Consider the following 27,969-nt stretch of genomic DNA (forward strand, 5'->3'; position numbering starts at 1 on the left):
GACTATTGCTATTCTTAACTTTCTCAAAGTCAACTGAAGGGCGGCAGGCTCAGGTGCGCTTCCTGAATTTCTCTTGAGAGTTCTTCTCTACAGTTACCAAACGCAAAACGTGGATTGCAAAGCAGACAGGCTCTGGCTCTTGCTGTCGGTCTCTCTAGGGCAACAAACGAAAGAGAAGAGCGGGAACCTCTAACCTAAGCCCTAGGTTTCTTTTTCCCTTGACAGCTCGTGGCCCCGCCCACCCCAGCCCTGACTGGCGCCTGGCGGAACTACAGCCCCCATGATGCAGCGGGAGTCCCGAAAGTACGTCATTGGTTTGGGACGCCCTGGCGGTGAATAAGGGCGCCGAGGCGCCTCTCCTGGAGCTGAGCCAGCTGACCCCTGACCCATAAGGGTTAGTAGGGTGGAACCCACTGAGCTCGGAGTCCACCGACTCACTGGGACCAGAACGGCGAACCTGCGACGGCTGGTGACGCGCTTGTCCTCCCTCCTCCTTTCGCCTCTGCCGGGAGTGGCGCTCGTTGGTGACGTCGGGGTATGATGGCCGCTGGGAGGCTAGGAAGGTGAAGGTGAGAGGGCGAGTGTGTCGGGTGGTGGGTCCCGACCCGGCCCAACTAGGCGAGTCCTGGGTACCTCAGTGTGGGCCGGTGGGACGCCGGATTCCCGAAGGCTCAGGATCCGGGCCGGCGGGCGTCCCCACGCTCCCGCCTCGCCGCCGGGCCCTCCGCGGCCCTTGGAGGAGGGGGCGGGACTCGGGGGTTCGGGGTTTGGGGGTGGGGTCTCCTGAGGCTTCTTGTCATTCCCCCGCCTTCCCGCTTTCTCACCCTTCCCCGCCAGATTCTATTCTTGCCCTTTCTCTATTTCTTGTCCAGTTCTATTTGACAGCACTTATTCAGCACATGATAGGTACCCATATTCATCATCGTAGGCGCCCCAATTTGGGCACTTACTGCCCTGGCACAGTTGTCGCTTTACTTGTTTGGCTTATGGATGGACGGTAAGCTCCGTTGAGGGCAGGGGCTGTTTTTTATATCCATCGCTAACTCTAGCGCCTAGCACGCACACACACGTATGTGCACACACACGCGTGCACACACGTGCACACATCACACAAGGCAGACAGAAAATGTACATAATTAGCTGCTTGGACACTTGAAGCCAAAACTGCCCATTCCCATTTCCATCTGTTGTGAGCCTTGATTGCCCTATTTCTTTAATTTCTCTATCTGTTCTCTTTCTCTCCTCCCAGAAAGGGCTCTGTCACCTTTGCCATCCCCAAGAGTCAGGAGAGGCCCCTGCACATAACTGAAAACAAGTGAGGCTTGCAGTCAGTGGGAGGGAGGCCATATCTCAGTTCCAAGCTTGGCCTCTTAACTCTCAATTCATAAATCTTTAAATATTCCAAGCCTGTCTTTGCTCTGTGGAACTGAGAGTTAAGTAAGACATTTTACAGAATCTGACAGATGGAGGCCTTCATTAAGTTCCACTTCTCTGTCTCAACTCCACCTTCCCATCTCTAGTCCTCAGTGCCACAGCCCTCAAGCCTAGTCCTTGAACTGGTTCTGCCCTCTCCTGTGATCTCTCTGGATGTGCTTTTACCAGAGTCCCTGCTTGTCACCAGCACATGGCTGAACACATGTTTGTGCACACCCAGGCTTGGCCCCGCACCCGTGGATTGTTTTTCCCCAGGGCACTTCCTCACCTACCACCCCAGTACCTCAGTGAGTAAACTTCCCTCGGGGATGCGTTTGTTTGGCTTTTTAAACGTAATTAGACTTGTTTGGCACCGTTCCCCCCCACCTGCTGACCTGTCCCTTTGCTTTTCTAGTAACTCAGAATTGGCGGAGTCATTCAGTAGCCATCTTCAACCTGAAACAGGAGGGAAGAGAACTCAAATTCTTTTCCTCTTTTTGACCCAGCCCGTGTTCATGATGCCTACCCTGTGAAAGTCTCTCACCATCGGAAAAGTAAGTGGTGGCCGAGACATCTGGCACCCTGGAATTGTGTGGAGTGGAAAAGGGTGTATCCTGCTGGCCATCTAACGCCAAGTCTCTTGGACAGGGATCTCTTGAACAGAGCTAGATTTTTCCAACCTGTGTTGGAAAAAACTGTCTCCTTTGACATGATTATACTGGCTGCTGAGAAAGCCCGTTTAAAGGTTGACAGTTAAGAAAATGGCTGGGATCTCTGGGCTGCCTGAAGAACGAGGCTCTGTCTCCCTCATTTGTTCTCCGCTGTGCTGGCTTCTCTGTCCCCTTCTCTGCCCGTCGGAAGCTGGGTCACTGGCTCCTTATCACAGTTCTTCTCAGAGTCTCCTCTGCCTTTTTACTGTGTATACGCTTTTGTTTCAATTTCTCAGCTTTTCCTCTGTTTCAGTTGTACCAGCAGACGATCTGTGGATCCATTTTATTTTCCCTGCTAGGAGTCGCTGTGCATGAAACTGGGTAAGGAGGTGGTGTGGACTCAGGGACTGTGCTTGGGGTCCCAACACACCTTGGAGTGAATTTTGTGGCTGCTGTCCCTGCACCCACGGCACCTAATCCTCCTCCACTAATAGCCTAGGTTGAGGCTGAGCTTTTCAGTACCTGCGAGTGCTAGCAGCATTTTAGAATTGGTTTTAGTTTAGTATCTGTTACTACTATTTTTGTCATGGGAGAAGGAGACTATTAGGATGAATGAGGCTTTTCCCAAAGTATGATCCTTCTCCTGTTATGTAGAAGAAGGTTTCCTTCAGATAAGTTTGTGAAATACAGCATTAAATACAGTTAAATGAGAGTCGTTGCAGCAGGCCTTCTTTCCCAAAGTCTGTGTTGTGCTCGTGTGCTGCAGTGCAGGGGGAGACTGTAGAACGTAGTGTTTTACAAATTGATTCTACTACAGAGCCCTGTGTGTGTGGAACACTGGCTGCATTAGAGTTCTGTGGACCGCACTTTGGAAAATGCTAGTGTTAACTCTCTGAAACCGTGACCTCAGGAAGTGCTTTGAGGCGGTTGCAACAGCTTGATGCGTGCCACTTGGTGGAGACCTGACACTGGAGCTTGACTCTGGCCCAGCTACGCCTGGGGGACCGGCTCCACATGTCTGCTGTGAGCCCTGTGGTGAAGTAGGGGCTGTCGGGGCTTTCCAGAGGAGTATCAGGAGCCAGCTGCTTCCCCCGACTCTGAAAGCCTAGGAAGCCAGCTGGTGGAGCCCCAAGATAGCGGGCCCCAGTCTGGGAGTGTATGTGTATTTGCAGCTGTGGTCTATTTCTGCACATATGTATGCCCAGCTCACTCTTCGGAAGGATTGCATCCTGGAATCTGACAGACTTGATCAACTCTCTTGACTCATTGAACTCCAAATACTAAGAAACAGATGCTTGGCCAGAGGCTGCTTTTTAAGAGAAAAGTAAATGCATGTATCCCAGGTTTAGAAGGGTAGGAAGGTAGTTCCCTTTAGGGGCACTCACTAACTCAAACCATGTCTCTCACAGTTGTGGAGGAGGAAAGTAGAAATGGAAATAGGTCACTGCTCTGTATCAGAGGCTGGCTTTCTAGAAGCTCACAAATTAGATGGTGAGAAAGTGTGATTAAAAAAATCCTGAAAGTCTGGTAAGGTTGCGTGGGCTCCATGCAGATGTCAAGGAAGGCTTCATGGAGGAGGTGACTCTAGAGTTGGGTCTAGAAGGACAGGAGTTGTAGGCCAAATGGGTGAATAAGAGCAGAGGATTCCCGGCTGAAAGCAGCATGTGTAACACAAACATAGACTCTCAACTCAGGCATGAATAAGGGCAGAGAAATTAGTTTGGAGGGGTTGATGGTAGGGTGCACCTGGGAGGTTCAGGCGTGCAGCTACAGGCTGGGGAACGTGAAAGCAGGGCAGTCCCTGGACAGGCTGCCGTCTGAGCAGACCAGGTGACCTTGGAGCACTCGGCTTTAACTCACGTGCATGCTATTGAATCTTGCACTTACTGAACACTAACACCTCTGGTGTCATATCCTTTGGGCTTGCAAAGAACAAGCAGAACTTGAAAGCGCCTGCTCCTGAAAGCCCCGCTGGTATCTGGGAACTTGCTGCCTGCAAGCAAGTCACTTCTGGGGCGGGACACTGCTGAGCCTCACCCCTGAACAGACTTGTGCCTCAATCCCTGTGGCAGCCATGGGGTGGCTGTGGGTGTGCTGGTGGTGGAATTGCGTCTGCTCACCCCCGAAGGCTGCCTGTTCCAGGGGGAGTCCTGTGATCTTGCTGGTAGAGTTTATTACTGTTGTTGTTTGATAGTATGTAAAACTACCTTTGAGCTTGTGCCATGTCATCTTTAATCTTTTCATGGATTCTGCCTGATATCTCATTTGTACACATGACAACACCAAGGCTCTGAGGTTTAAACAGCCCAGAAACAGCACAATCACGATTTGAACCCAGCTGTCTGATTCCAGAATCTCATTTGCAGCACCAGCTACCTTGTGAAACCCTGTTCTACTTCCAGTGACTTTCCTCTTCTGCTTACGTGTATTCCTATGTCTCTAAGAGTCTTTCCTGCTGGACCACAGGAAGCCTGATATCAGTGTACTCCTTTTCTGTTTTGGAGGAGCCAGTGGTATTTTCTTCCCCTTCTCTGAGTGATGCTGTCTTTCTTTTATTTCTTAATTCTGTTTATTTATTTATTTATTTTTGGTTGTGCTGGACCTTCTTTGCTGTGTAACGGCTTTTCTCTAGTTGCAGCGAGCAGGGACTACTCTCTAGTTGTGGTGCTTGGGCTTCTCATTACCGTGGCTTCTCTTGTCGCAGAGCACAGGCTCTAGGGCTCAAGGGCTTCAGCTGTTGCAGTTCCTGGGCTCTGGCTCAGTAGTTGTGGAGCACCGGCTTAGTTGTTTCTCAGCATGTTGGATCTTCCAGAACCAGGGATAGAACCCTGTCTCCTGCATTGGCCGGTGGATTCTTTACTGCTGAGCCACCAAGGAAGCTCCATCTGCTGTCTTTCTTCCTTTTTTTTTTTTTCTTAATTATTTGCTTATTTGGCTGTGTCAGGTCTTGGTAGCAGCAGTGGGATCTTGGGTGTGTCATGTAGGATTCTTTGTTGCAGTGCTGGGACTCTCTAGTTGCGGCCCGTGGGCTGAGTTGCTCTGTGGCACGTGGGATCGAAGTTCCCCAACCAGAATTGAACCTGTGTCCCCTGCATTACAAGACAGATTCTTAACCACTGGACCACCAGGGAAGTCCCTGTCTTTTTTACTCATGCCGTTGATAGTAGGCGCCATGCTAAGAAAATCTCACAGCTGTGGTATATTCCTAAGGAGGAAGGCAGAAATGGACACACAGTCACTTCTCTCTCTCATCTCTCCAGAAATCTTGAACATTGAAAAATAACTTGTAGGTTTAGATAAAACTTGTGGGTTCCCATTTCCTTGTGGGTGGGTCTCTCTTTCTTCTCACTCTTTGGGATGGTTAGTTCCTAAGAGCCAGTTTCCAGTTATTAGGATGTTTTTTTTTTTTTTTTTTTTCTGCTTCTCAGGAGCTGGTTCAGCACGCCTTGGCAGTCTCTCTGTAGGTTCACTCCTGGGCAGTACCCTGTCATCTCCCAGATAAAGCGCGTGCCAGGTCGGGTGGAAAGTGGGTGGTGCTGTGATTAGGGTAGCAGGGGAGGGAGGGACTGACAGGCAAGTGCTGAGTGTTGAGGAGGGCATATCGAGGCGTACACAGCTGTGCACACCGACCTTTATCCTTGGAAAGGCCTTTTTCCTGGGACTTGCTGGGGTTTTGAGGGCTCTGCTGAAGAAATGGTGCTGTGTGTGGTGGGGACTCTGAGGAACTTTGGTTCAGGGACTGCCAGCTGCATCTGGGGACCAGCTTTTCTAGTCTGTCTGCCTCTTTTGACTTTGAGTAAAGATCTCTAGGACTCTGGAGTTAAGCCTCACGGCCCCTAACTTGTAATTGCCATGTGAAAAAAACAAAAGAAGACAGGCCACAACGATGTGCATGTGATTTAGGTTGAGTAAGAGCAAAAACAGACTGGGGTGATAAGCAGCTGTTAATAGTGCCTGTTGCAGAACTGCGAGATTGTGGACTTTTCTCCCTTTAGTTCCCACATTTTCTACAGTAGACACATTTATAGTGAAAAGACAACGGTAAACGTTTATAAGTATAAATTGTAGAAGTAGACCGCGTTCATTTGAGGATCAGTTCTCCTTGCCATCCTCCCCACTGGCAACCAAAGATAAAAATAAAAACAAAGAAACAAAACCTGATAGGATTTAGGGCCGTCAGCGCTGGGCAGCAGAGTGGCCAAGGAGGGTAGTGGAAGTGCCTGACCTTGAGCATCACTTTGCCTTCACTGCTCTGAGTGTTCAGTGCCTTTTCTTAGGGGGTGATGTATAGGAAATAAGTGCGATTTCTGTCATTCTTTTCTGGCTAATACTCAGAGGAGGACATCTCTGTGTGTTACCTTGTGGTTCCCCCATCTTTCTCTGAGGTGGGTGAGGCAGGCCTGTCCTTGTCCACCCCACAGGGAACAACCAGAACTGGACCCGAGGTCAGGGCCCTAGGGGCCCACACTGTGTGACAGGAAGATGGACCCAGGCGGTCCCTTCCTAGTTTTGAGATGCTGGCTCTGGTCTCACATCTGCAATCTGGTCCTGGAGGGCCCATGTTCTGGATGGGTCTGTGAGCCGGGCCTAGTGCCCCTGCCGCTCGCACTCTTCTGCCCCCCAGCAAAAGGTCCCTGGGTTTGCTCACATGTCTTCTTTCTCGCAGCGCGATGTCCCTGCTCTTCTCTCGATGCAACTCAATCGTCACAGTCAAGAAGGATAAGAGACACATGGCTGAAGTGAATGCTTCCCCACTCAAGCACTTTGTCACTGCCAAGAAGAAGATCAATGGCATTTTCGAGCAGCTGGGGGCCTACATTCAGGAGAGCGCCACCTTCCTGGAAGGTGAGATAGGCACTCTGCTCAGCCAAGCCTGCTCCTGTCAGCCTCAGTATTTAGGGGGCAGAACTGGGGACAGGGAGGTACAGCCCTGCCCTTGACAAGCTCACGCCCAGGTGGGTTGTCACTTTCAGTGGTACTCTGCTCCTGGAATCTGAAACTGGGCTCCAGGGAGACTGGGCCAGGGAAACACAGGACCTTGAGAATTCTACAGATTCTGTTCCCCTTAATCATAAGGCATGGGTGAATCGTATCCTCACCTGAGGGACAAGCAGACTGAGGTTCTGAGAGTCGTTGATACCATGTAAGTGACACAGTGGACTGTACCCTGGCGGCTCTTAACTCCAAAGTCCAAGTGTTTTCCTTGGTCCAGCCTGGCTGCCGCCAGTCCCCCACCCTGTGTCTGGGTGTCGGTTGTTCCTGACCAGGGTGTTCTCTGTCTGATATTTTTAGATACCAGGATTTTGAATAAGAAACTTGCATCACCAGCACCTTTTCCTCTAGTTACTAATTTGAGCCCAACCTTAATCCTCACCCTGTCAGCAGAGAAGGACTGGTTCCCAAGGCCCCACTCAGTCTGAGCACCAACTCCAGCTACTGTCTTCTCAGACTCCCTGTCTCGAGGGCACACCTTGGCTCCAGGCCCTGGGGTTATCAGTGAACAGCCAGTAGCTGAATCTTACTTGGCCTTGGTTTCCTCATTTGTGAAAGAGGAGCTTGGGGGAGACCAGGGGTTTCCTAATTCTAGTCTATAGAACCCTAGAAGTTTAGTGGGAATGCCTCAGGGACACGCTGCTCTCTACTTGGTGCCTTCCCCTGGAGCAGCTTGGCTTTTGGTTGGGTGACATGTCAGGCTGCTCCTTTAGGCTCCGTCTAAAGAAAGGAAGTAGTCCCAGTACTGGGGTCTGAGCGTTCGTCCCTCCGTGTTCACGTGTTGGAATCCTCAGGCCCAGTGTGACGGTGTTAGGAGGCGGGGCCTTGGAGAGGGGTTACATCATGAGGGTGGAGCCCTCGTGAGTGAGATTAGTGCTCTTATCAGCAAGACCCCATAAAGCTCCCTCGCCTCTTCTGCCACATGAGGATATGACTAGAAGTCTCCCACCTGGAAGAGGGCCTCACCAGGCTGGCACCCTGATCCAAGACTTCCAGCCACCAGCACTGCTAGCAGCATGCTTCTGCTGTGTCTAAGCCTCCCAGCCGTGGTGTTTTGTAAGAGCAACATGAACAAACTGAGCATGGACTCTTCTTGCCCTTCCCTCAGCATGGTGCTTAATGCAAGAAAGGTATTCCCAGAGAATTTCTCCAGTTTAAAGATCTGAATTTCAAGGGTGTAGGATTGGTAGTTGAAATGATTCCAGTCTAGTATCTGTTTAGCAGTAGTTCTGGCGTGCAGAGATGGGGCAGACCAGGCCGCTCTCCCCTCCAGAGTGCAGACTAACCCTCTGTGATGCTCTGACTCACTCCCATGGTTCTGTGGAGGAACACGTGGTTCATAATGAAGATGTTTCTGCGATGGCATCAGGAGTGGGTATTTTGATTTCTCTTTTTGTGAAAACAGGAGGCCTCTCGTACTGATGGGCCTCCAGGGAGGGAATAGCATTGGGGTGACCCTGAGATGTATTTGGGATTGTCCTGGCCAGGGGAGGGGAAGGCTACTGCCTGGGACTGTTCTCTAAAGGGCAATAGCAAGAGTTTGTCAGCCTGATGGCTTTTTTATTTAAATGTAGTCACAGGCTTGAGAGCCGGCTTCCTCCGGGGCACCTTCCGAAGGCCACACCCATGTGCCCACTTAAGGGAAGAACGTCGATGGTCTGAGAACGGGTGACCAGTGGACGTGGGGAGGCCTCATTGGCACCAGCTGTAGGGGAAACTCACTGGGCAGCTCTGAAATTCACCTGTCATGCTCTGGGTGCTATGGGACTGTTCTCAGGGCTGGGACCTGTCAGCCCAGTGGTTCACAAGTGGGTCTGTGAACCACTTAGTCTGTTTGGGCAGCTATAACAGAAATACCATAGACTGGGTGGCTTGTAAACAACACATATTTATTTCTAACAGTTTTGGGAGGCTAGAAAGCCCAAGACCAAGGCAGCAGCAGATTTGGTGTCTGGTGAGGGCTGGCTTCCTAGACTGCTATCTTTTCTCTGTAGCAGCTCATGTAATCACATAGCAGAAGGGGCTGGCTACTTCTCATGTTTTTCTTTATAAGGACACTGATCCCAGGCATGAGGCTTCATCTCTATGTACAGTTGACCCTCAAATAATGTGAGTTTCAATTGCACAGATCCATGTATACATGGTTTTCTTCCCATAGTAAGTACTGCAGTAGTGCATAATCCATGGTTGAATCTGTGGATATAGACTGTGGATACAGAAGGGCATTGCATACAGAAGCTGACTAAATTACGTGCTGATTTTTGTTCGGAGGATTGGCACCCCCAACCCCTGGGTTGTTCAAGGGTCAGCTGTACCATCACACTGTCATCACACGGGTGCACATAAACATTCAGTCCATTGCAGCCAGGGTGTGCTGAGGGGCGGACACCCGTCTGCAGTCCAGCCAGCTCAGGACCTTCCTGGCACAAGTGCTGGATGGGAACGGTACAGGGTCTTTCTCAGTTGCTCCCATCTGTCATAACATGTTATCCAGCCGTGTGGTGAGGGCCCTGGGGAAAAGCAGTGCAGCGATCCCAGGATCCATTCACTTAGCAAACACTGTGCACCTGTTGAACGCGGGGTGCGGGGCTCAAACAGGTGGGCCCTCACGTGGTAGGTGATGCACACAGGTGAGTGAGGCAGTTACCCTATGCTGAGACAAGGGCTAAGATGCTAGAAGTCCAGGGTGCCGCGGGGACACAAGCCAGGAGGACCTGACTCGGGTTGGTGGAATCAGGGCAGGCTAAGTGAGAATGAGCCAGAGCACCCCGAGGTGGTGAGTTAGTTCTTCTGAGGGGTGGAGTGAGGAAGCACTAAGCAAAGCCTGGAGCGGGGGTGAGTGTGGGAATGTGGCAAGGCAGCATGCAAGGCAGAGGTGCTCAAGACCCAGCTGGAGCGGTGAGTGGGGCCAGGTCAGGCAGGGCCTCAGGAAGGTGCACGGTGACCTGGACTTAGCCCTGGCCCCACCATCTACTAGCTCTGATGGGTACATGAGGCAGATTAAATGAGGCTGTGTTTGACCAGAACAATGCCTGGCATATACTGAGAACTTGGTAAGTGTACATTAAGTACAAATATATAAGTAAATAACGGCAGTCAACATTTGCATCTTCATCAGATACCTGCCCCATTCTTGGCATTTCTGTATTTTAATTCAGTCAGTCCTTTCTCCAGCCACATGAAGTAGGTGCTGTTGTTATCTCTGTTTTAAGGCTAAGGAAATTAAGACCCAGGAAGGTTGATTTGCCTGAGGTCACAAACCCAGGAAGAGGTAAGAACCAACACTTGCACTGGAACTCAGCAGTCTTGCTCCTAAGCCGAGTTCTTTATTGCACTGAGGCTCACAGGAGTCTGGACCTCCAGCTGGGGAACAGGGTGCCGTGGGGGTGGGTTCCACCATCCAGACTGGGACTCTGGAACTCTGGAACTCTGATGGTGGGCTGAACTGTTTTCAATCTGCACCTGCAGAAACCTACAGGAATGCAGAACTGGACCCGGTTACGACAGAAGAACAGGTTCTGGATGTCAAAGGTTACCTGTCCAAAGTGAGGGGCATCAGCGAGGTGCTTGCCCGGCGGCACATGAAGGTGGCTTTTTTCGGCCGGTGAGTCTCAAAGTCCTCATGCCTTCTTTCTTCCCAGCTGGGAGGGAGGGAGGCATGCTCTTTTTGCTGGATCCGACCACCCAAGGCAGGGAAGCAGGCAGCACACCACAGAATTCGGCGCTCTCCCTTTTATTTTTTTATATTTCAGTTCAGTTCATTCGCTCAGTCGTATCCGACTCTTTGTGACCCCATGAATCACAGCACGCCAGGCCTCCCTGTCTATCACCAGCTCCCGGAGTTCACTGAAACTCATGTCCATCGAGTCGGTGATGCCATCCAGCCATCTCATTCTCTTCATCCCCTTCTCCTCCTGCCCCCAATCCTTCCCAGCATCAGAGTCTTTTCCAGTGAGTCAACTCTCCACATGAGGTGGCCAAAGTATTGGAGTTTCAGCTTTAGCATCAGTCCTTCCAATGATAGCAGTGGTAAAATAAACATAACAAAATTTCCCATTGTAACCTTTCTTAAGTATACAGTTCCGTTTTGTTAAATACATTCATATTGTTACGCAGCTGTCACCACCACCAGTCTCCAAAACTTCTTCCCCTGGAAAACAGAAACTTACCCGTTAAGTAACATCTCCTGTTCCCTTCTCCCCCATCGGCTGTTAACCACCCCTCTGCTTTATCTCTATGAATTTGCTGACTCTGGGAACCTCATATGAGTGAAATCACGTCTTTTTGTGACTGGCTTATTTCAGTCAGTGTAATATCCTCCAGAATCATCCATGTCATTGCATTTGTCAGAATTCCCTTCCTTTTTAAGGCCGAACAATATTTCATTGCATGTATATTCCATATCTTGTTTATCCATTTATCCCCGATGGACACTTGTTGCTTTCCCTTTCTGATTACTGTGAGCAATGCTGCTATGAACAAATATCTGCTTTCACTTCTTTTGGATACATACCCAGAAGTGGAATTGCTGGACCATATGATCATTCCGTTTTTGAGAAGCTGCCCACCATATGGTTTTCCACAGCGACTGTACCATTTTAATTCCCACCAGCAGTGCACAAGGGTTCCAGTTTTTCTGCATCCTTCCAGTACTTATTTACTGTTTTTTTTTTGACAGCAGCCATCCTAATGGGTGTGAGTTAGTAGCTTTTACAGTTTTGATTTGCATTCCCTAATGCTTAGTGATATTGAGCATCTTTTCATGTGTTTGTTGGCCACTTGTATATCTTTCTTGGAGAAATGTCTGTTCAGGTCCTTTGTCTACTTTTAAATCGGGTCGTTTGGGAGTTGTTTTGTGATTTTTTTTGTGTATTTTTCGGGTTGTAGGAATCCTGAATTTCCTTATCAGATATATGATTTGCAAATGTTTTCTCCTATTTTGTCGGTTACCTTTCCACTCTGTTGACTGTGTCCTATGATGCACAGTTTTTTATTTTGATATAGTCCAATTTATTTATACTTTTCTTTGTTTATACTTTTGACATCATATCTAAGAAACTGCCAATTCCAGTGTCATTAGGCTTTCCCCCCGTGTTTTCTTCTAAACGTTTTATACTTTTAGCCCTCATCTCTTTGTTATGCTCTGAGGTCAAGTAGGCACCTCTGGAATGTTTCCTACAGTGCCAGGGAATTCTTCTCCAGTTCTCACTGGGCACTGACTGGTGTCCTGCACAGTGAACTTGGTTCTGACATTCTACCAGGAGGTGGCAGAGCCTACAGGTTAAGAACTCGGTGTATAGATAGCCCACTTCAGATGTTCAGATACCTGTGCTTCTGATCGGCTGGCTATAAATCAGAGGTTCCCACAACCTCCTCCTCGAGTTTAATCTGTCTGAGCAGCATTCACTTAGGTTTACTGGCTTGTTATGAAGGATATTGTGAGGGATACAGATGAAGAGGTGCACAGGGCGAGGTCTGGGAGGGTCCTGAGCAGGGGAGCTCTGTCCCTGTGAAGCTCATCAGATCTCACTGTTCAAGAGATTGATGGGGCTTAATCTGCAGGCCCCCTCCTTCCTTTTCCTGGAAGTTTAGTGGGTGGGACTGAAAGTCCCAACCCTTTTATCACTTGGTCTTTATGGTGATCAGCCCATCCTGAGGCTGTGTGGGGGCCCCACTTTAGTCACCTCTTGAGTGTAAACAGGTATGCTCAGTAGGGGCTCCTTATGAGTAACTAGGGATGCTCCTGTCACTCAGGAAATATCAAGGAATTGCCAGGAACTGGAGACAAAGACCAAATATATTTCTTCTTGAACCACAGCACCTTTAAAAATTTAAAGCCCAATATAGGTTGCAAAGAGTTGGACATGATGGAGCAACTAAGCACAGCACAGGGGGAAGAAAAGGCCTCAGATAGGTTGGATGAACAGCTGCACATAGTGGTAGCCTGAGGAATAGGCACTCTGCCCCTCTGCCCCTCATCACCTTGGGGTGTCCTTCAACCTTCTGGGCTATCATTTTGCATCCTCGCCTCAGAACTGTGGCCCTGGCTTTGGTGAGCTGGAGCTGATGAATTTGCAGAGTGGAGCTGTTTTAAAGAAAAAGAAGGTAGAAAAGGGGATGCCAGACAGAATGCTACCATAATCTACCCTGGAGCAGGCCCTTTTCAGCTGGGAGTGACAGGTGGGGCTTCATGTTTGAGAGGAACCTGGTGCAAGAAAAGCAGCAAAATTGGCCTTCTGTAGAAAAACTTCAGGGTCATTCAGCTGAGGTCACTTAGACGGAGGAAGACACCCTGGGGTAAGTCAGTGGCTTCTGGTAGAAGAGAAGTGGGTTAGTCTTCCGAGTCAGACAGGTGGTCTCCTGCATGATGCTGAGAGCCTCATGTTGGAGGGGGCTCACTCCAGGGCAGGTAGTGTCTGAATGCTGGCATCACACTGCGGGAGCCCCTTGTAGTTGGTTTGACATGATGAACTGGGGCACGTCACATGCACAGGCCACCAGGGTTATCCATCCATTTTCATAAGCACAGGGCACCCACTCTGCCTGTGTGGGCACTGATGTCACTATAGAGGACAAGGCTTTGGACTTCCAGGCTGTCCCTTCTTAGTGACAACCTGAGATGCTCAACCTGAGATGACGGTAGCTTCACTGGGTTTCCCTGCAGGACGAGCAACGGGAAGAGCACCGTGATCAATGCCATGCTCTGGGACAAAGTGCTGCCTTCCGGGATTGGCCACACCACCAACTGCTTCCTGCGGGTGGAGGGCACAGATGGCCATGAGGCCTTCCTCCTCACGGAGGGCTCAGAGGAGAAGAGGAGCGTCAAGGTCAGGCGTGGCTTTTGGCCCTAGTCATACTGGTGGGTCGAGTCTGGGCTGAAACCAACCAGTGGGTCTGTTGTGCCAGGACCCACAGTGCCTCTAAGGAGGGGGAAGTGTCCTGTAGTGGAGTTTGGGAAGCCCTGTCCTAGCCTGGCTGTTTAGGGCGTGTGAGAGCTTCAGAGAGGTTCTGGAGCCTGGAATTCACAGTCCTTGTGAATTGCTGGGCAAGCCTTTTCTCTTTGCGATGCAGAGTGTGTATGCCTTGTTCTTGGGGGTGTTGCCAGAGAGTGATCCCTGCATTTGCTCTGTGATTCCAATGTTTCAGCTCAGGGCTCGCATGCTTTCATTTTTCTGAGAGCCAGCTGCACTTTGGGTTAGGACCAGAGGCTCGTTTTGGTTCACAGAGAATTAATTAATCCTGATCAACGTCCAAGAAAGAAACTTAACTGAGGAGTTAAGGATAGTTGGTTCTTGCTAGCAGCTCCCAACTCTTGACTTTGTATGCATGAAATGAAAGAGGGGTAGCAGATTGGCCTATGGTCCAGGCCACTGCCCTGGGGCTAGGCTGCACTGGTCTCCAGCCTGGAGGCTCTTCCTTGACCCTGATTATCTTCTGCCTCCACCCCCCTCAGACGGTGAACCAGCTGGCACACGCCCTTCACCAGGACGAACAGCTGCATGCCGGCAGCCTGGTGAGTGTGATGTGGCCCAACTCCAAGTGCCCGCTTCTCAAGGATGACCTGGTGCTGATGGACAGGTAAGAGGGCAGGTGCCTCCCCGGGAGGTGCAGATGGGGAGAGCCCCAGGTTTCCATTTCTGGGTCCTCCAGGCCAGTGTCCCCAAGGTCATGTTGTTTCTCTGCTGAAGTATATTACTTTTTAAAACTAGATGTGGCTTAACCACATCTTCCAGCCTCGTGGATTTCCTTCAGGGTCTGGTTATTGTGTCATCTTGGCAGGCATCAGGGCCCCGAAGATCTCCCAGTGATGGTCTGTAAAGAGGGATAGGAAGGATGCTCGAAAGTGGGGAAGGTTCTCGGCCTCAACCCAATGTTAGTATGTTTATTGGAGGAGGGGGTGGAGCTTGTTCTTGGAGGTCCCTGTTGTGTTTTATTTTTCTCAAGGCAACACTTTGCTCCTGCTTTGTGGACAGGCTGTAACTATACCAAGAAATTTGGTATGAGGGTGCTTGCTGGACTCAGATAAATGTCGCACTTCACCTTAATTATATACCCGCAAAGTAAAATGCAGGGGCTTCCCATGGGTAAAGAACTTGCCTGCCAGTGTAGGAGATGCAGGTTTGATCCCTGGGTTGGGAAGATCGCCTGGAGGAGGGCCTGGAAACCTACTCTGGTATTCTTGCCTATGGAATCTTGTGGACAGAGGAGCCTGGCAGGCTACAGTTAGTCCATGGGGTCACAAAGAGTTGGACACAACTGAAGCGACTTCGCATGCACACGTGCATGCACACGTGCATGCACAAAGTAAAATTCAAATCTTTAGGTTTTTATATGAGTGATAGATGCATATGACAAAAAACACATTTTCAGACAGTCTGGAAGGAAATGAGATGAAAAGTAAGAATCCCTCCAATAAGAGCGATTTCCCTCTCCTCTGTAGCTTTCTCTTCCTTTGCCTGCTGCCTCAGGTCTGTTCAGAGCAGGAAGAATAGGGCCCCGGGTCTGATGATGGTTTACCCCTGTCACCTCCAGCCCTGGCATCGATGTCACCACAGAGCTGGACAGCTGGATTGACAAGTTTTGCCTGGACGCGGACGTGTTCGTGCTGGTGGCTAACTCAGAGTCCACCCTGATGCAGACGGTAACCCATCCTCCGCCTTTCCCTACACTCCCAAGATCCAGCCGAGCGGGCAGGCCCACCTTGGCTGGCACAGCCCCTCCTTCACTGAGGTCTTTCCCCTCCTCCAGGAAAAGCAGTTCTTCCACAAGGTGAGCGAGCGCCTGTCCCGCCCAAACATCTTCATCCTGAACAACCGCTGGGACGCGTCTGCCTCGGAGCCTGAGTACATGGAGGAGGTGGGCGCCTCTTTTACTTGACAACTTGGGGAATGCCACCCCGTGCGTCTACTGAGACTCACTGCGTGCTCTCCCTGGCTGCATCCCTGAATGAATTTCATCACCAAAGTTGTCCCATGAGGTGTTTGGGGTCATTGTGGGACCGCTTCACTTCTCTCATTCACTTCCCCGGCCCCCTCGCCTCTTTTTTTTTTGGAGTGTAACTGCTTTACAATGTTGTGTTAGTTTCTGCTGTATAACAGAGTGGCTCAGCTGTACGTATATGTGTATCCCCTTCCCCTCTAATCTTCAGAAGGCTTTTCTCCGTGCTGAGAGGCCTCCACACAACATTAGCTGAGCCCTTGCTTGGGACCAGGGCTCTTCTTAGTTCTTGAAGAATGAGTCAGAGGTGTAGCTTTGAAAGATATCCAGGAAAGAAGCTTAAAAGAAGAACAAAGAATAATTGGTTCTTACTGACAGCTCAGAATGCTTTACTTTTTATGGGTAACATGAAAGAAAAAGGAGTCACCGGTTCTATGGGGTGATGATCGAGTATGTAGTCAGCAGATGCTGGGCAGTGTGACTGATAAACTCCCTAACCTACCCTAACTAACCCAGGTAAATCCTAACCTGTGAGCTGGGTGTAATAGATGGAGTTGTGCAGAAGATGAGATCTGTTCACCTTGAGAAAAGGCATGTGGAAGGTGTCCACCAGAGGCCGTTGTCATTTGAAGTTCCAGCACTGGAGCCCTAGGGCTTCAGAGCGAGGAGGGATTTTTGGGTGGCGCCCTTTCATTCAATAAACAAGACCAGGGAGGACTCAGCTTGTCAGTACAGAGTCCAGGTGTGGGTTTCTGTGTTTTTTGTTTTTAATATATTTCTAATTAGGGGGAAATTGTTTTAAAATGTTGTGTTGGTTTCTGCTGTACAACAACAAAGTCAGCCATAAGCATACATATATCAACTCCCTCTTGAACCTTCCTCCCTGCCCCCCCACAGGTGTGGGTTTCTTGACCCCCAGCTTCCTTTCCTTCTGGGGCACCAAAGGGAGACTTTTGTAGGCTCTTAACAAGGCAGTTTGGGGCATGTGTAAACATTTCTGCTTGTTGATGCCTCAGGTGTCTTGGACAGGCTGCACCCCAAGGAACCCTGTGACTTGGGATCTGGGGAGCCCAGTGGCTGGAGGACAGATGGTGGGAAATAATCAGTGCATGTGTGTTGATACCTTCTGAATCCTGAGCCGTGTGACTAGATTACCTATACTCTTAGAAAAGAGGCCACCGGGGACCATGGGCTCCCTCAGGAGGGCCCCCTCGCACCCTACCTGGTCATATAATACCTGTTTGCTTGGGCTCCAGGTGCGGCGGCAGCACATGGAGCGCTGCACCAGCTTCCTGGTGGATGAGCTGGGCGTGGTGGATCGGGGCCAGGCCGGAGACCGCATCTTCTTCGTGTCCGCCAAGGAGGTGCTCAACGCCAGGATCCAGAAGGCCCAGGGCATGCCCGAAGGAGGTGACGATGGAACCAGCTTCTTGCTTTTCCCTGACGCTTGAGACACTGGGTCTTGTGCTAAGTCAGCCGGTAGAAATAGTTGTAGGAATGAGTTGTTTGAGCGGAACCCTGGGTGAGAAGCTCTTGGCTGCCTGAGTTACCTCTGGACTAATGTGGTGCATTTCTCCTAGGGGGCGCTCTTGCAGAAGGCTCTCAAGTGAGGATGTTTGAGTTTCAGAATTTTGAGAGGAGATTTGAGGTGAGCATGAGCCTTTGATCCTGTTGTCTGGGGATTCTGCCCGGCCACGTCCCTGGCAGTTGAATGCCGGAGCCTGGCTCTTGGCTGGTGGCCTCTGCCTCCCTTGGCACCTCTTGTCTGTTCCAGGAGTGCATCTCCCAGTCGGCCGTGAAGACCAAGTTTGAGCAGCACACGGTCCGGGCCAAGCAGATCGCGGAGGCCGTCCGCCTCATCATGGACTCTCTGCACATCGCAGCGCAGGAGCAGCGGTAAGAGCCAGGGAGCACAGTCATGACTGCCTCACCCTTGTCTGAGGCCAGGCCCAGGGCCAGAGCTCAGCCGGCAGAGCAAGGTTTCACGGTTTCCACCAGACCAGGTTTGAGCCACGAGGAGCAGCCAGTGAGGAGGTTGTGGGGCGTCTGTCTGTCCTACCGGGTCTGTGCAGTGAGCTTCCCCGAAAGTCTGAGCTGACAGCCTTGGTCCAGTGCTACGCCGAGCACTGCAGCCATTCTCAGGGCTAGAAACAGAAAGCACTTCTTCAGAATACCTTCTCTGGGGACTGCCCTGGTGGTCCACTGGTTAGGATGCTGAGCTTCCACTGCAGGAGACGCAGGTTCGATCCTTGGGCAGGGAATTCAGATCCCACGTTCTGTGCAGCATGGCCAAAAAAAACCTTAAAAAGAGAATTAAAAGATACTCTTTTTGAGAGATTAAAATATATGAGAAAGTACAGAGAATAATATACCTTGTTCCCATTGCCCACAATTGACAATATTTGTTTTATTGTCAGAATATAACAAATAAAACACAGAAAAAGACTGTTGAATACCCTTTGATTCTTCAGTCGCTGCCCTAGTGTCCCTTTACCTGTTCCTCAGAAGTAACTGCCATCATGAATTTGGTGTGTAGTCCTGTCATTCATTAAAAAGTACTTTTTATGTAAATCCTGAAGAATACACCGTGTTGCTCTGCATGTGTTTCAGACGTACAGGTACGGGAGCATGCAACACCTGGCTTCGCTTTTCATTCAGCAGTGTTTTTATCCTCTGTCCTTTTTGATGCCTATAGTTGGAGGTTAGGTGTTTTCGTTGAGATAGAGCAGTTCTCAGTTTCCCGTAGATTGATCTTTAGATTTCATTATTTTACTGTTGTAGACCCTGCTGTTGTGGACACCAGTTTTTGTGTCCCCTGGTGTGCATCTGCTAGAGACTAGCATTAATTCCTGGAGGTGAAGTGTTCCGTCTTGGGGTGTATGCATTTCAGCTTTATCCAGTTTTACCTGTGGCTTTCTGAAGCATCTGGCCCCATGTGTGTTCCTGCTAGCAGTATATGCTGGAGCTCCCGTTCCCCGACCCTGATCCATACTTCAGACTTGGTGATTTGGGCCAGGCTTCTGGGCGGTGGTGTACCTCTTTTTCTCTTTTCTCTGTTTACTAGTGGAATTTTTTCTATATGAATGGCAGAACTTGTTCTAAAGTTCCTGAAAAAGCACCCTCCCCTGTCTGTCACCACCACATCCTCCAAATTCAGAAAACTTAAGAGCGAGTTGTTGGCACCGTCTCTCGCTCCTGCCTGGGAAGGGGAAGAGCAGGCCTTCAGGGGTGTGCACGGAATGCCAGGATCACGGCCAGGGCCCACACAGACTCCCCGGCGCCCCCTCTTGTTCCTCGGCTTAGTTGGGTAACCAGGGCTCTTTTTCTCAGAGTCTACTGCCTGGAAACGCGTGAAGAGCGGCAGGAGCGGCTGAGGTTTATTGACAAGCAGCTGGAGCTCTTGGCGCAAGACTACAAATTGAGGATTAAGCAGATTACAGAGGAAGTCGAGAGGCAGGTGAGAAGAGGAGGAAGGACACTGGGGAGATTTGGACTCCGCGTAGAGGCCAAGCACTTGAAAAGTGAAAACATAGACATCCTATTCCTTGGGGGCTTCTCAGCCTTCCAGGAGGAAGCCACAGCCCTGATTCAAGAACGTGGTGCCTCCTGGGGTTTGCTGTTCCATCTTGTGACCCTGGGCAAGTCCTCCTCCTCTGGACCGCCTCCTCCACAGCTTAGATGAGTTTCGGTCTCTAATACCCCTGAATTCAAAAGTAGACCGTCTGTGGCCACTGCAGGTTTGCAGGGAGGCAGAGCCAGTCTCCTGGAGCCTATTATACCCTCCTGGTGCTATGGAGTTGAACCGTGTTCCCTCGGGTCACTCACCAGCACGCCTCCTTTGCTGCAGGTGTCAACTGCGATGGCCGAGGAGATCCGGCGCCTCTCCGTGTTGGTGGACGAGTACCAGATGGACTTCCACCCTTCCCCCGTGGTCCTCAAGGTTTACAAGAATGTGAGTCGTTAAGTGGCAGGTGCTCTGGGCAGGGGCTTCCCTTTTTCCTGGTGGCTGTGGATGGAGTCACCAAGAGATAGGGATTCAGCCCCTGCTGGTCTGGATCAGGGCCCCTCAGCTAGGAACTTGAGCCCCAGGCTTCACTCCACCTGCGTGGGCCTGGGCTGACCAGCCTCTGTCTGCCTCGCCCTGGGCTCCCTGGAGGGAGCCACTGGCGGAAGGTGCCACTTCCTTTTCCCTCTCTTCTGGCTGTAGGAACTGCACCGCCACATAGAGGAAGGACTGGGCCGAAACATGTCGGACCGCTGCTCCACAGCCATCACCAGCTCCCTGCAAACCATGCAGCAGGAGATGATGGGTCAGTGCAGCGGGGGCTCAGGACGGGGCTCTGGGCTGCCCAAGATCTGTTTCAGGCCAGCCTGCAGAACTAACGACCTTTCCCTATCTGTCCTCTTTTGCGATGAGTCAGCTCCATACCTTGAGGTTCTGGGCATGTGTTGTGAGTTCATTCCACGCATAGACTAGGGGTGAGCAGGAGAGGGGGTGTCTTGTGTTACCACATGGGACTAGCAGAGGCTGAGAACGTGGGCTACTCCTCAAATCTACATATTATTGGGTATGGAGCCTAGTCTGCGTACCCCACTCACAGGCCGGCTCGTCCAGGCCTGGTTTCTGGGTCGCACTGCCAGCATCCTTGCCAGCGGCAGGTGTGGTGAGGCTCAGCACTGGCGAGGCACGGGGCTGAGCCGCTCTGCTTTCTCCCCACTTCTGTTCCTGACAGACGGCTTGAAACCCCTCCTTCCTGTGTCTGTGCGGAGTCAGATGGACATGCTGGTCCCTCGGCAGTGTTTCTCCCTCAGCTACGACCTCAACTGTGACAAGCTGTGTGCCGACTTTCAGGAGGACATTGAATTTCACTTTTCCCTCGGGTGGACCATGCTGGTGAACCGGTTCCTGGGCCCCAAGAACAGCCGCCGCGCCTTGATGGGCTACAGCGACCAGGCAAGCAGAGTCCCTCGCCCTTGGGCATTGAGGGAGGCGAGTCTGCGCCCTGGGCACCCAAGCCGTTCTGAATGGGGCTCCTGGAGGTCATGGCTGTGGCATGTGGGCCACCACCACAGTCAGGTTTCTGCCACAAATCAACCTAGTTTTATCGTAGGCGCTAATATTTGTGAAATTACAAAAGCAAGCTGTATTTTTTTTATTAAGCTTATAAGTATGTAATTATTAAATCTAGATGACCTATCTGTCCAGATACCACCGTTTTCACATTGAGATGTTAACCCCCATCTCTGTACCTCTGGAGGTATCACCTGGGCTGCTCCTGGGCCACGTCCTAGGCTTGGGGACCTAAGCTGAGGCCTTCCAGGGTGGCCACAGCTCATGATCTGTGGTATTCATGGTGTTTACCTTTGGGCTGGCAGGTCTGTTAGGAAGCCAAAATCCTTGTCTACTACACGTGGAGCTCGTTTTCTATTTTGGAAGTTGAAGTCATGGCCCATGTCCCTGTTCTGGACTCTTGGCCCTGAGGGTTCCCAAGGGTTTCACGGAATGAGAGATTTGCTGCCTTCTTCTTCTTAGCACCCCCGTTTCTTTCCACAGGTGCAGCGGCCCATGCCCCTGACCCCGGCCAACCCCAGCATGCCCCCACTGCCCCAGGGCTCCCTCACCCAAGAGGAGCTCATGGTTTCCATGGTCACTGGCCTGGCCTCTCTGACGTCCAGGACCTCCATGGGCATTCTCGTTGTTGGAGGAGTGGTCAGTGACAAGCACAGCACGGGAAGGGTGGGGGCAGGTGGGTGGGACCGAGGGGCAATCTGGTGGTGGTCCCTGCGTCAGCCCGGCACTTTACATCCATGATGACTTCTTGATGTGATCTCAGGAGCCATGCAACCTTAGCCCTGAAACGTACATTTCTGGATGGAAGTCTCATTCAACATAAGGTGACATTGAGGTTCCCATTTTACAGAAAAAAATCTGCAGTTGGCTTGCCAAGGATACACAGCTTGGATTTGAGCTCTGGCCCCATCTGACTCCAACACCATGTTCTTTCCCCTGTAGGGCCAGTCCTGTGGGTAGGGAAGTGACCTGAGAAATTGACAAACCTGGGTTCTAGAGAGGTGGGCATGACCAGGAGTTTCTCATTTGTAAGTGAGGAAACAGCAGAACTCACAAGGACTTGAGCCAGAAAGAGGCCAGGCTGGGCTGTGAACCCACATCTTACCAGCTGTGGTTTTATGGCCCTTCTCTTCTGCCCCGAGGCCTGAGGTCACATGCTTCCTTCTTGATAACTGGGGTACTCTCCATGTCTTGACCCAAGACACGCTGCAGGCAGAGTGACTTGTGCCTTGAATTTTCTTGATGATGTGGGCACGTGCTCTCTGCAGTGGTCATTTGAGTTGTAGAGTAGTGGCAGAATGTAACTGATAAAGCTGCCAGGAGTTGGCTTCTCAGCCTGGAAGGCCAGGGCAGGCTGGAGTTGAGGCCCCGCCCTCCCGGCCTGTAGATAGTACCTACTCTGGTTCTTGTTTTGGTAGATGGTAACCTGGCAGAGGGTCATTAGCTTAGAAGCTGACACTTGACAGCTTTGTAACCCTTTTACAATCAGTGTCTCATTTTACCCAAACCACCCTGGGAATTGGGTGGAAGCCATCATTCCTATTTTGAGAGGAAACGGGTGTAAATAGACTTGCCGTGGGTCACACAAGGATGCCTGCCAGGATGGCAGGCAGCACTGGAGCCTCTGTTTCTGGCTCCAAGTCCACTGCTCTTTGACTCTAACTGCGCTGCCTTGCGCCGAAATGTTACAAAGCAGCTCAAAAGAAGCTATCTGCTGAGGACCGGTACTCAGAATTCCACTTGTCATCAGTGTCACCAGAATGGAATGTCCCTTCTGAAGACTCTAGCATTTATGTTTAAGATGTCTGTGTGCCTGGATCTGTGCCTCTTGTGCTCACAACCATAGTGGTGGCCCCACCATCTTTGCACTAGTCATGTTGTGTGGGCCACACTCCATTTCCCTCATTTTCCAGCTAGAGACAATCCCTGCCCTTCTGGTCTCAGTGGGGCCCAAGAAGATATTGAGAGGAGTGTTCTGAGTAGAGGCACAAAGGCCTTTTGATGCTCCTGGGAAAGTCCTGGCAGCAACAGGCTAAGAAGCTGGGTGGTGGGATGGCAGAAGGCTGCACCTGCTGACTGCTGTGCCTCTGCAGGTGTGGAAGGCCGTGGGCTGGCGACTCATTGCCCTCTCCCTTGGCCTCTATGGCCTCCTCTACGTCTACGAGCGTCTGACCTGGACCACCAAGGCCAAAGAGAGGGCCTTCAAGCGCCAGTTCGTGGAGTATGCCAGCGAGAAGCTGCAACTCATCATCAGCTACACCGGCTCCAACTGCAGCCACCAGGTCCAGCAGTGAGTGTCCCTGTGAGCCCAAGGGGCCAGCACTGGCTCCTGTGGTGCTCTCCTACCCTGACCTGGAGACCACTGGGCCCCGAGCGCTGTCCGACTCTGGCCGTCAGCTGTGCAGTGACAACATGGAGGTTGAGAGTGGGAAAGGAGTCTCTGGGGACACCATATGTCCAGGGCTGGGACCAAGTAGGCCTCTGGTCCCCCAGGAAGGAAGACAGCAATACGAAGGGCGTTACTTGTAGCATCTTTGGCAGGTTACCTCGAAGGACTTGCGTTGTGGGTGTAGCTTTTATTCTAAGCCACAGCCCAGTCTTCATGGCGTATCTTCGGGCAGGTGGGAGTGGTTGCTTGACCTAGGTGTTGGTGACGAAGATGCTGGTTGCCTACCTTTTATTGCTATGTGGCAGGCCCTCTGCTAGGCATTTTGCACCTAATACGTCATTTTCCCCCCAACACTTTGAAGTAGTTGTTCTTATTGACACTTTCTTTTTCCAAATGAGGAAATAGAGATTTAAGAGGAGTCATGTGTCTCCTACGGGCTTCCCAGATGGCACTAGTGATAAAGAACCCATCTGCCAATACAGGAGATGCAAGAGACGTGGGTTCGATCCCTAGGTCGGGAAGATACCCTGGAGGAGGGCATGGCAACCCACTCCAGTATTCTTGCCTGGGAAATCCCGTGGATAGAGGAGCCTGGCAGGCTACAGTCTGTGGGGTTGCAGAGTCGGAGACAACTGAGCAGCTGGACACACACAGACCTGTCTCTTGGACTCGACTCATCAGCAGCAGAACTGGGATCTGAATCCTGGTCTCTTGTGTCCAGGTCGGGGTGTCCCGCCCTTGTTCCTGGTTCTCACATTATGGTAATGCTGGTATTTGTGGTGGTTGTGATGTCCACGGTCTCAGCAGGAGGTGGGGCAGATGCTGCCAAACCAGGACAGGTGGTGGCCAGCGCAGGTGACCAGCAGGCTAGTGGCTGTCCTGCCCTGAGTCTGGTTACCCTCAGCACAGCCTGGTCGATCCTGACTCTCTCCCCATCCAGGGAGCTGTCCGGGACATTTGCTCATCTGTGCCAGCAAGTTGACGTCACCCGGGAGAACCTGGAGCAGGAAATCGCCGCCATGAACAAGAAAATCGAGGTTCTTGATTCACTTCAGAGCAAAGCCAAACTGCTCAGGTGAGGTGGCAGCAGAGGAAACCTGTCCTATGAGGTTACAGCTCACCGGAGGCCCTTAACCGTGGTGTCTCGGCCACCTGATGTGTGCTGTCCCAATCTTCAGCATCCCTGCAGGGGCCTGTCATCACTTTCACTTTATAAAAAGAAAAACTGAGGCCTGGAGAGGTGTTGAGTAACTTACCTGGGATCCCACAGTAGGTGGTTAAGCTGGGAGTAGAAGGATCCGGCCTGCTGGGCACCAGCACACTCTGAACCTCCTCACATTGCTTGTCCTCTGTTGTCAGCAGGAACACTGGGCTAGACCCTCCCCTCATTTCCACCATTTCTCTGTGAGCCCAGGAATGGTGGCCTATCGAAACCCGTGCCCACAGGGAAGCCAGCCAGGTAGCCGGTGGTTGGCTGAGCCTGGCTCAGAACCCAGGTCTGCATAGAGTCTCCATCGAAAGTCAGAGCTTCAGGCAGCGGGTTGCTGGAGAGAAGATGGGTCCCTGGAGTCAGGAGTGCTGGCTTCTGGTTCCGGCCCTCACATTCAGGCAAATCTCTGAGCTTCCCCAAGTCTCATTGCTTTTATCTGTAAAATGGAGTGAGATTTCATGACACAACCACAGAGCTGCGTGCACAAGTGCTCTGTAGAGTCCTTGGCCGCTCAAGCCCAGATAACATCAGCACATGGGGACTCGGGGCTTCCTGCCCTGCCCTGACGTCAGCACAGAGGGGGGCTGCATCCAAGGGCGTCCGTGGGCCTTCCCCTCCCTGCGGTGCAGACGTGTGCTCCCGCCCTCTGCCCAGGGACACCTATTTTCTAGAGATACACCGCTCATCCCCAGGGGAAATCTCACCAGGTGTGGGTCTTGGGGGTGGGCGTCTCTGCTGTGCGTCACCTGCAGGGACAGGGCAAACCCAACAAGGACTGCATAACAGCAGCCCAGGCCCTTGCTGACAGAACACGGTGTTCCCAACAGTTCGGGGACTTGCCGGTGGGCCCAGCCTGAAGCCAACACAAGGCTTAAGGGTCAGAAAAGCCCAAGTTTATTTCCACCACCAATGAGTCGTGTGACTGTGGGAAGTTATTTAACCTCTCTGGGTCTCATTTTCCTCATCTGTGAAGCAGAGGTTACTAGAGGAATAAAAGAGGCTGTACAAGTCAGGTGTCTGGTAGAACAACGCTTGGCAGGTGACACCATGGCTAGTTATCAGCTCTTGCCGCTACAAGGTAACCTTTTCTCTGCAGGAATAAAGCTGGCTGGTTGGACAGCGAACTCAACATGTTTACCCACCAGTACCTGCAGCCCAGCAGATAGTGGGCACCCAGAGCTGGAGCCCCCGTGGGGAGGACAGTGCTGCCAGCACGTGGGGCCTCCCAGCAGCAGGCCTGCGTGCAGCTCCTGTCCACTGCCGCCACCATGAGAACGAAAGCACCTGCTGTCTCCCACCATCTTGAACCCCGAAGCACTAGTTATTTTCCCCTCTTTTGCCTGCTATTGCAGGAAGACCTTCCAACTTGTGCCCCTAAAGGAGTCTTTTTTTTTTTTAATGAGTCTGGACAGCACGGTACTGGGGAGTTCAGTCTTGTCTTTGCTTTGTCATGCTCTGTTGATTGAGAAGCTGCTGATTGATTGCTTGATGAGCTCTTGGGATCAGCCAGTGTTGCAGAAGGCCTGGTTGGCCCTTTAAGGGTATCAGGCAGATACCCACCCCTCCTCTGGCCAGCGTTTAACACCGACCCCCGCACACTTGCCCGCCACGCACCCCGGCTCCTGCACACCGGCTCCCGCACACCTGCCCACCACGCATCCCAGCACCCCTGCAGAGAAAGGCCGCCTTTGTGGGGAGGCTGCATTTTCTTCCCAGTTTGCAGTGGGAATGATTCCAAGAGTCCCAGGAGGCTTGTGGCTTTTGTGTCAGTGTGGTTCTTTGGTTTTCATGCTTAAGTCTGTTTGCAGAGCCTTCCAGACCAGCCTTTCCGCGTTGGCAGTGGGCTGAGTGTGGCTTGGGTTTTAGGCGGAGGCAGGCTTTCTGCATTGAGGGGCAGGAAGATGGCAGAGGCAGCTGGAGCGCGTGGCTGGGAGGGAGGTGGTGTGTGGAAGCTGTGCCCTTCTGCCTGTGCTGTCTTGGGTGGCCAGTGCCATGATGGGGAGAGACTTGCCTCCCTTCTCGTTGTGTCCCTTGTTCTGCTTTCGGTCCTTTGCCTCGTAGTCTGGCTTCTTATTGGTGAAAGATGGTTTGGTCCAGATCGTTAACGGATGTCGTAGAAGGAAAGATGGCGGAAGATGGGGACCTCGGTGGCAGGCTGAGGGGAGTGGACCCCACCCAGGACGGCTGAGGGATCAGTAGTTGGCACAAAACAGGGCCTTCTGTTTGACCTCACTCTGGGAGGGGCTCATGGGGTCTGAGAGCCCACCCTACCAGCTTGAGGTTCCACAAGAACATGATCCCACCCCTCACCCCTCCTTGGCTCGAGCCGCCCTTGGCCAGCAGACCTCTGGATGAAGCCTCTTGTGGCAGCCACGCTGCACCGGGCCAGGAGACAGTGCCGGGAACCCAGCACCCAGCCTCCCACCCTTCCTGATCCCAGAGCCTCCAGATGACACACGGGGCCTCGCGTTGATCTCGAGAAGCGTTTCCTGTATTGAGTGTGGGGATTGTTACTGGTCACAGTGGGGACAGGTTCCTGTCTCCAGGGTGTTAACCGTCTGGGGCAGGCAGCCTTCAGGTGACAGCCTTTGCCAGGCAGGTCAGAGAGTTTCCTAGAAGCCAGCAGCACCGCTGTTCCAGAAAGAGGCGAGCTCAGGCAGAGAGGTGGGGCCTGTCCTGCCCTTCTGAGTCCACCCGCCCGCTAACTTTGGGGAAACGGCTCAGTGGCCTCTGCTCACTGGCGGGTATCATGCAGTTGGCATGCTCTCCAGGTGCCCACTGGTCCTTCAAACTCTCAGTCTACTCTGGCGCGTGGAACAAAGTGATGGACTTAGCCAAGCTTGTTGTGCAGCAGAGGATGGCCAAGCTTTTTGCTGGACCCGGGCGGTGGTCACCTCACAGTATGTCCGGAGAAATCAGTGTTGCTCAATTCCAATGAATTCTGTGCTTTGGGGGGGACAATTATTTAAAATAACTAAACATGAATTTTTTTTTGAATGTATCCCCTGGGATTTTGAGCTTCTTACACAACTAATAAAATTGAGTTTATACCACTGAGGACGAGACTCTGAAAGAATTGTGGCAAAAAGCACTTTAATTTAATGCTGCTAACTTTGTTCTCTGTCTTTATGTTCATCTGCTGGAGTGCGAGACATGCTTGACACAGTGAGTTTTTTCTCTGATATATTTAAGGTGATAAATTTGCCTGAATTACTCCTGTATCAGTGCTGATAATATTGGACCCTAAAATAAAACCTAGTTGGAAACCCTTTGTGTTTGTGTGTCTCCTCAGTTTATTCTTATTCAA

The 27,969-nt window shown here is 51.5% G+C and overlaps 1 protein-coding gene across 7 annotated transcripts; it reads left to right on the forward strand.

Annotated features, from left to right (window-relative positions):
• The first annotated feature begins 350 nt into the window (after positions 1–350).
• MFN2 (mitofusin 2) lies at positions 351–27,932 on the forward strand. 7 transcript variants are annotated; one of them, XM_055419593.2, is made up of 21 exons: positions 352–569; positions 1,521–1,721; positions 1,829–1,967; positions 2,377–2,444; positions 6,730–6,908; positions 10,524–10,659; positions 13,720–13,882; positions 14,509–14,633; positions 15,588–15,696; positions 15,804–15,911; positions 17,249–17,402; positions 17,573–17,640; positions 17,767–17,888; positions 19,323–19,449; positions 19,840–19,944; positions 20,200–20,302; positions 20,726–20,946; positions 21,547–21,702; positions 23,157–23,353; positions 24,393–24,527; positions 25,759–27,932. In XM_055419593.2, exons 5-21 carry the CDS (start codon positions 6,734–6,736, stop codon positions 25,826–25,828), a joined length of 2,274 nt encoding a protein of 757 aa, XP_055275568.2. In that variant the 5' UTR covers positions 352–569; positions 1,521–1,721; positions 1,829–1,967; positions 2,377–2,444; positions 6,730–6,733; the 3' UTR covers positions 25,829–27,932. The 7 variants fall into 7 exon arrangements, with proteins under 7 accessions (XP_055275575.2, XP_055275568.2, XP_055275570.2 ...); XM_055419595.2 differs by having other exon boundaries at positions 1,603–1,721; XM_055419596.2 differs by having other exon boundaries at positions 1,655–1,721.
• The last annotated feature ends 37 nt before the right edge of the window (positions 27,933–27,969 follow it).

Source organism: Moschus berezovskii, chromosome 17, assembly GCF_049115385.1.
Source record: "Moschus berezovskii isolate FMDL1 chromosome 17, NW_MosBer_1.0, whole genome shotgun sequence".
In the NCBI taxonomy this organism is placed as follows: Eukaryota; Metazoa; Chordata; class Mammalia; order Artiodactyla; family Moschidae; genus Moschus; species Moschus berezovskii.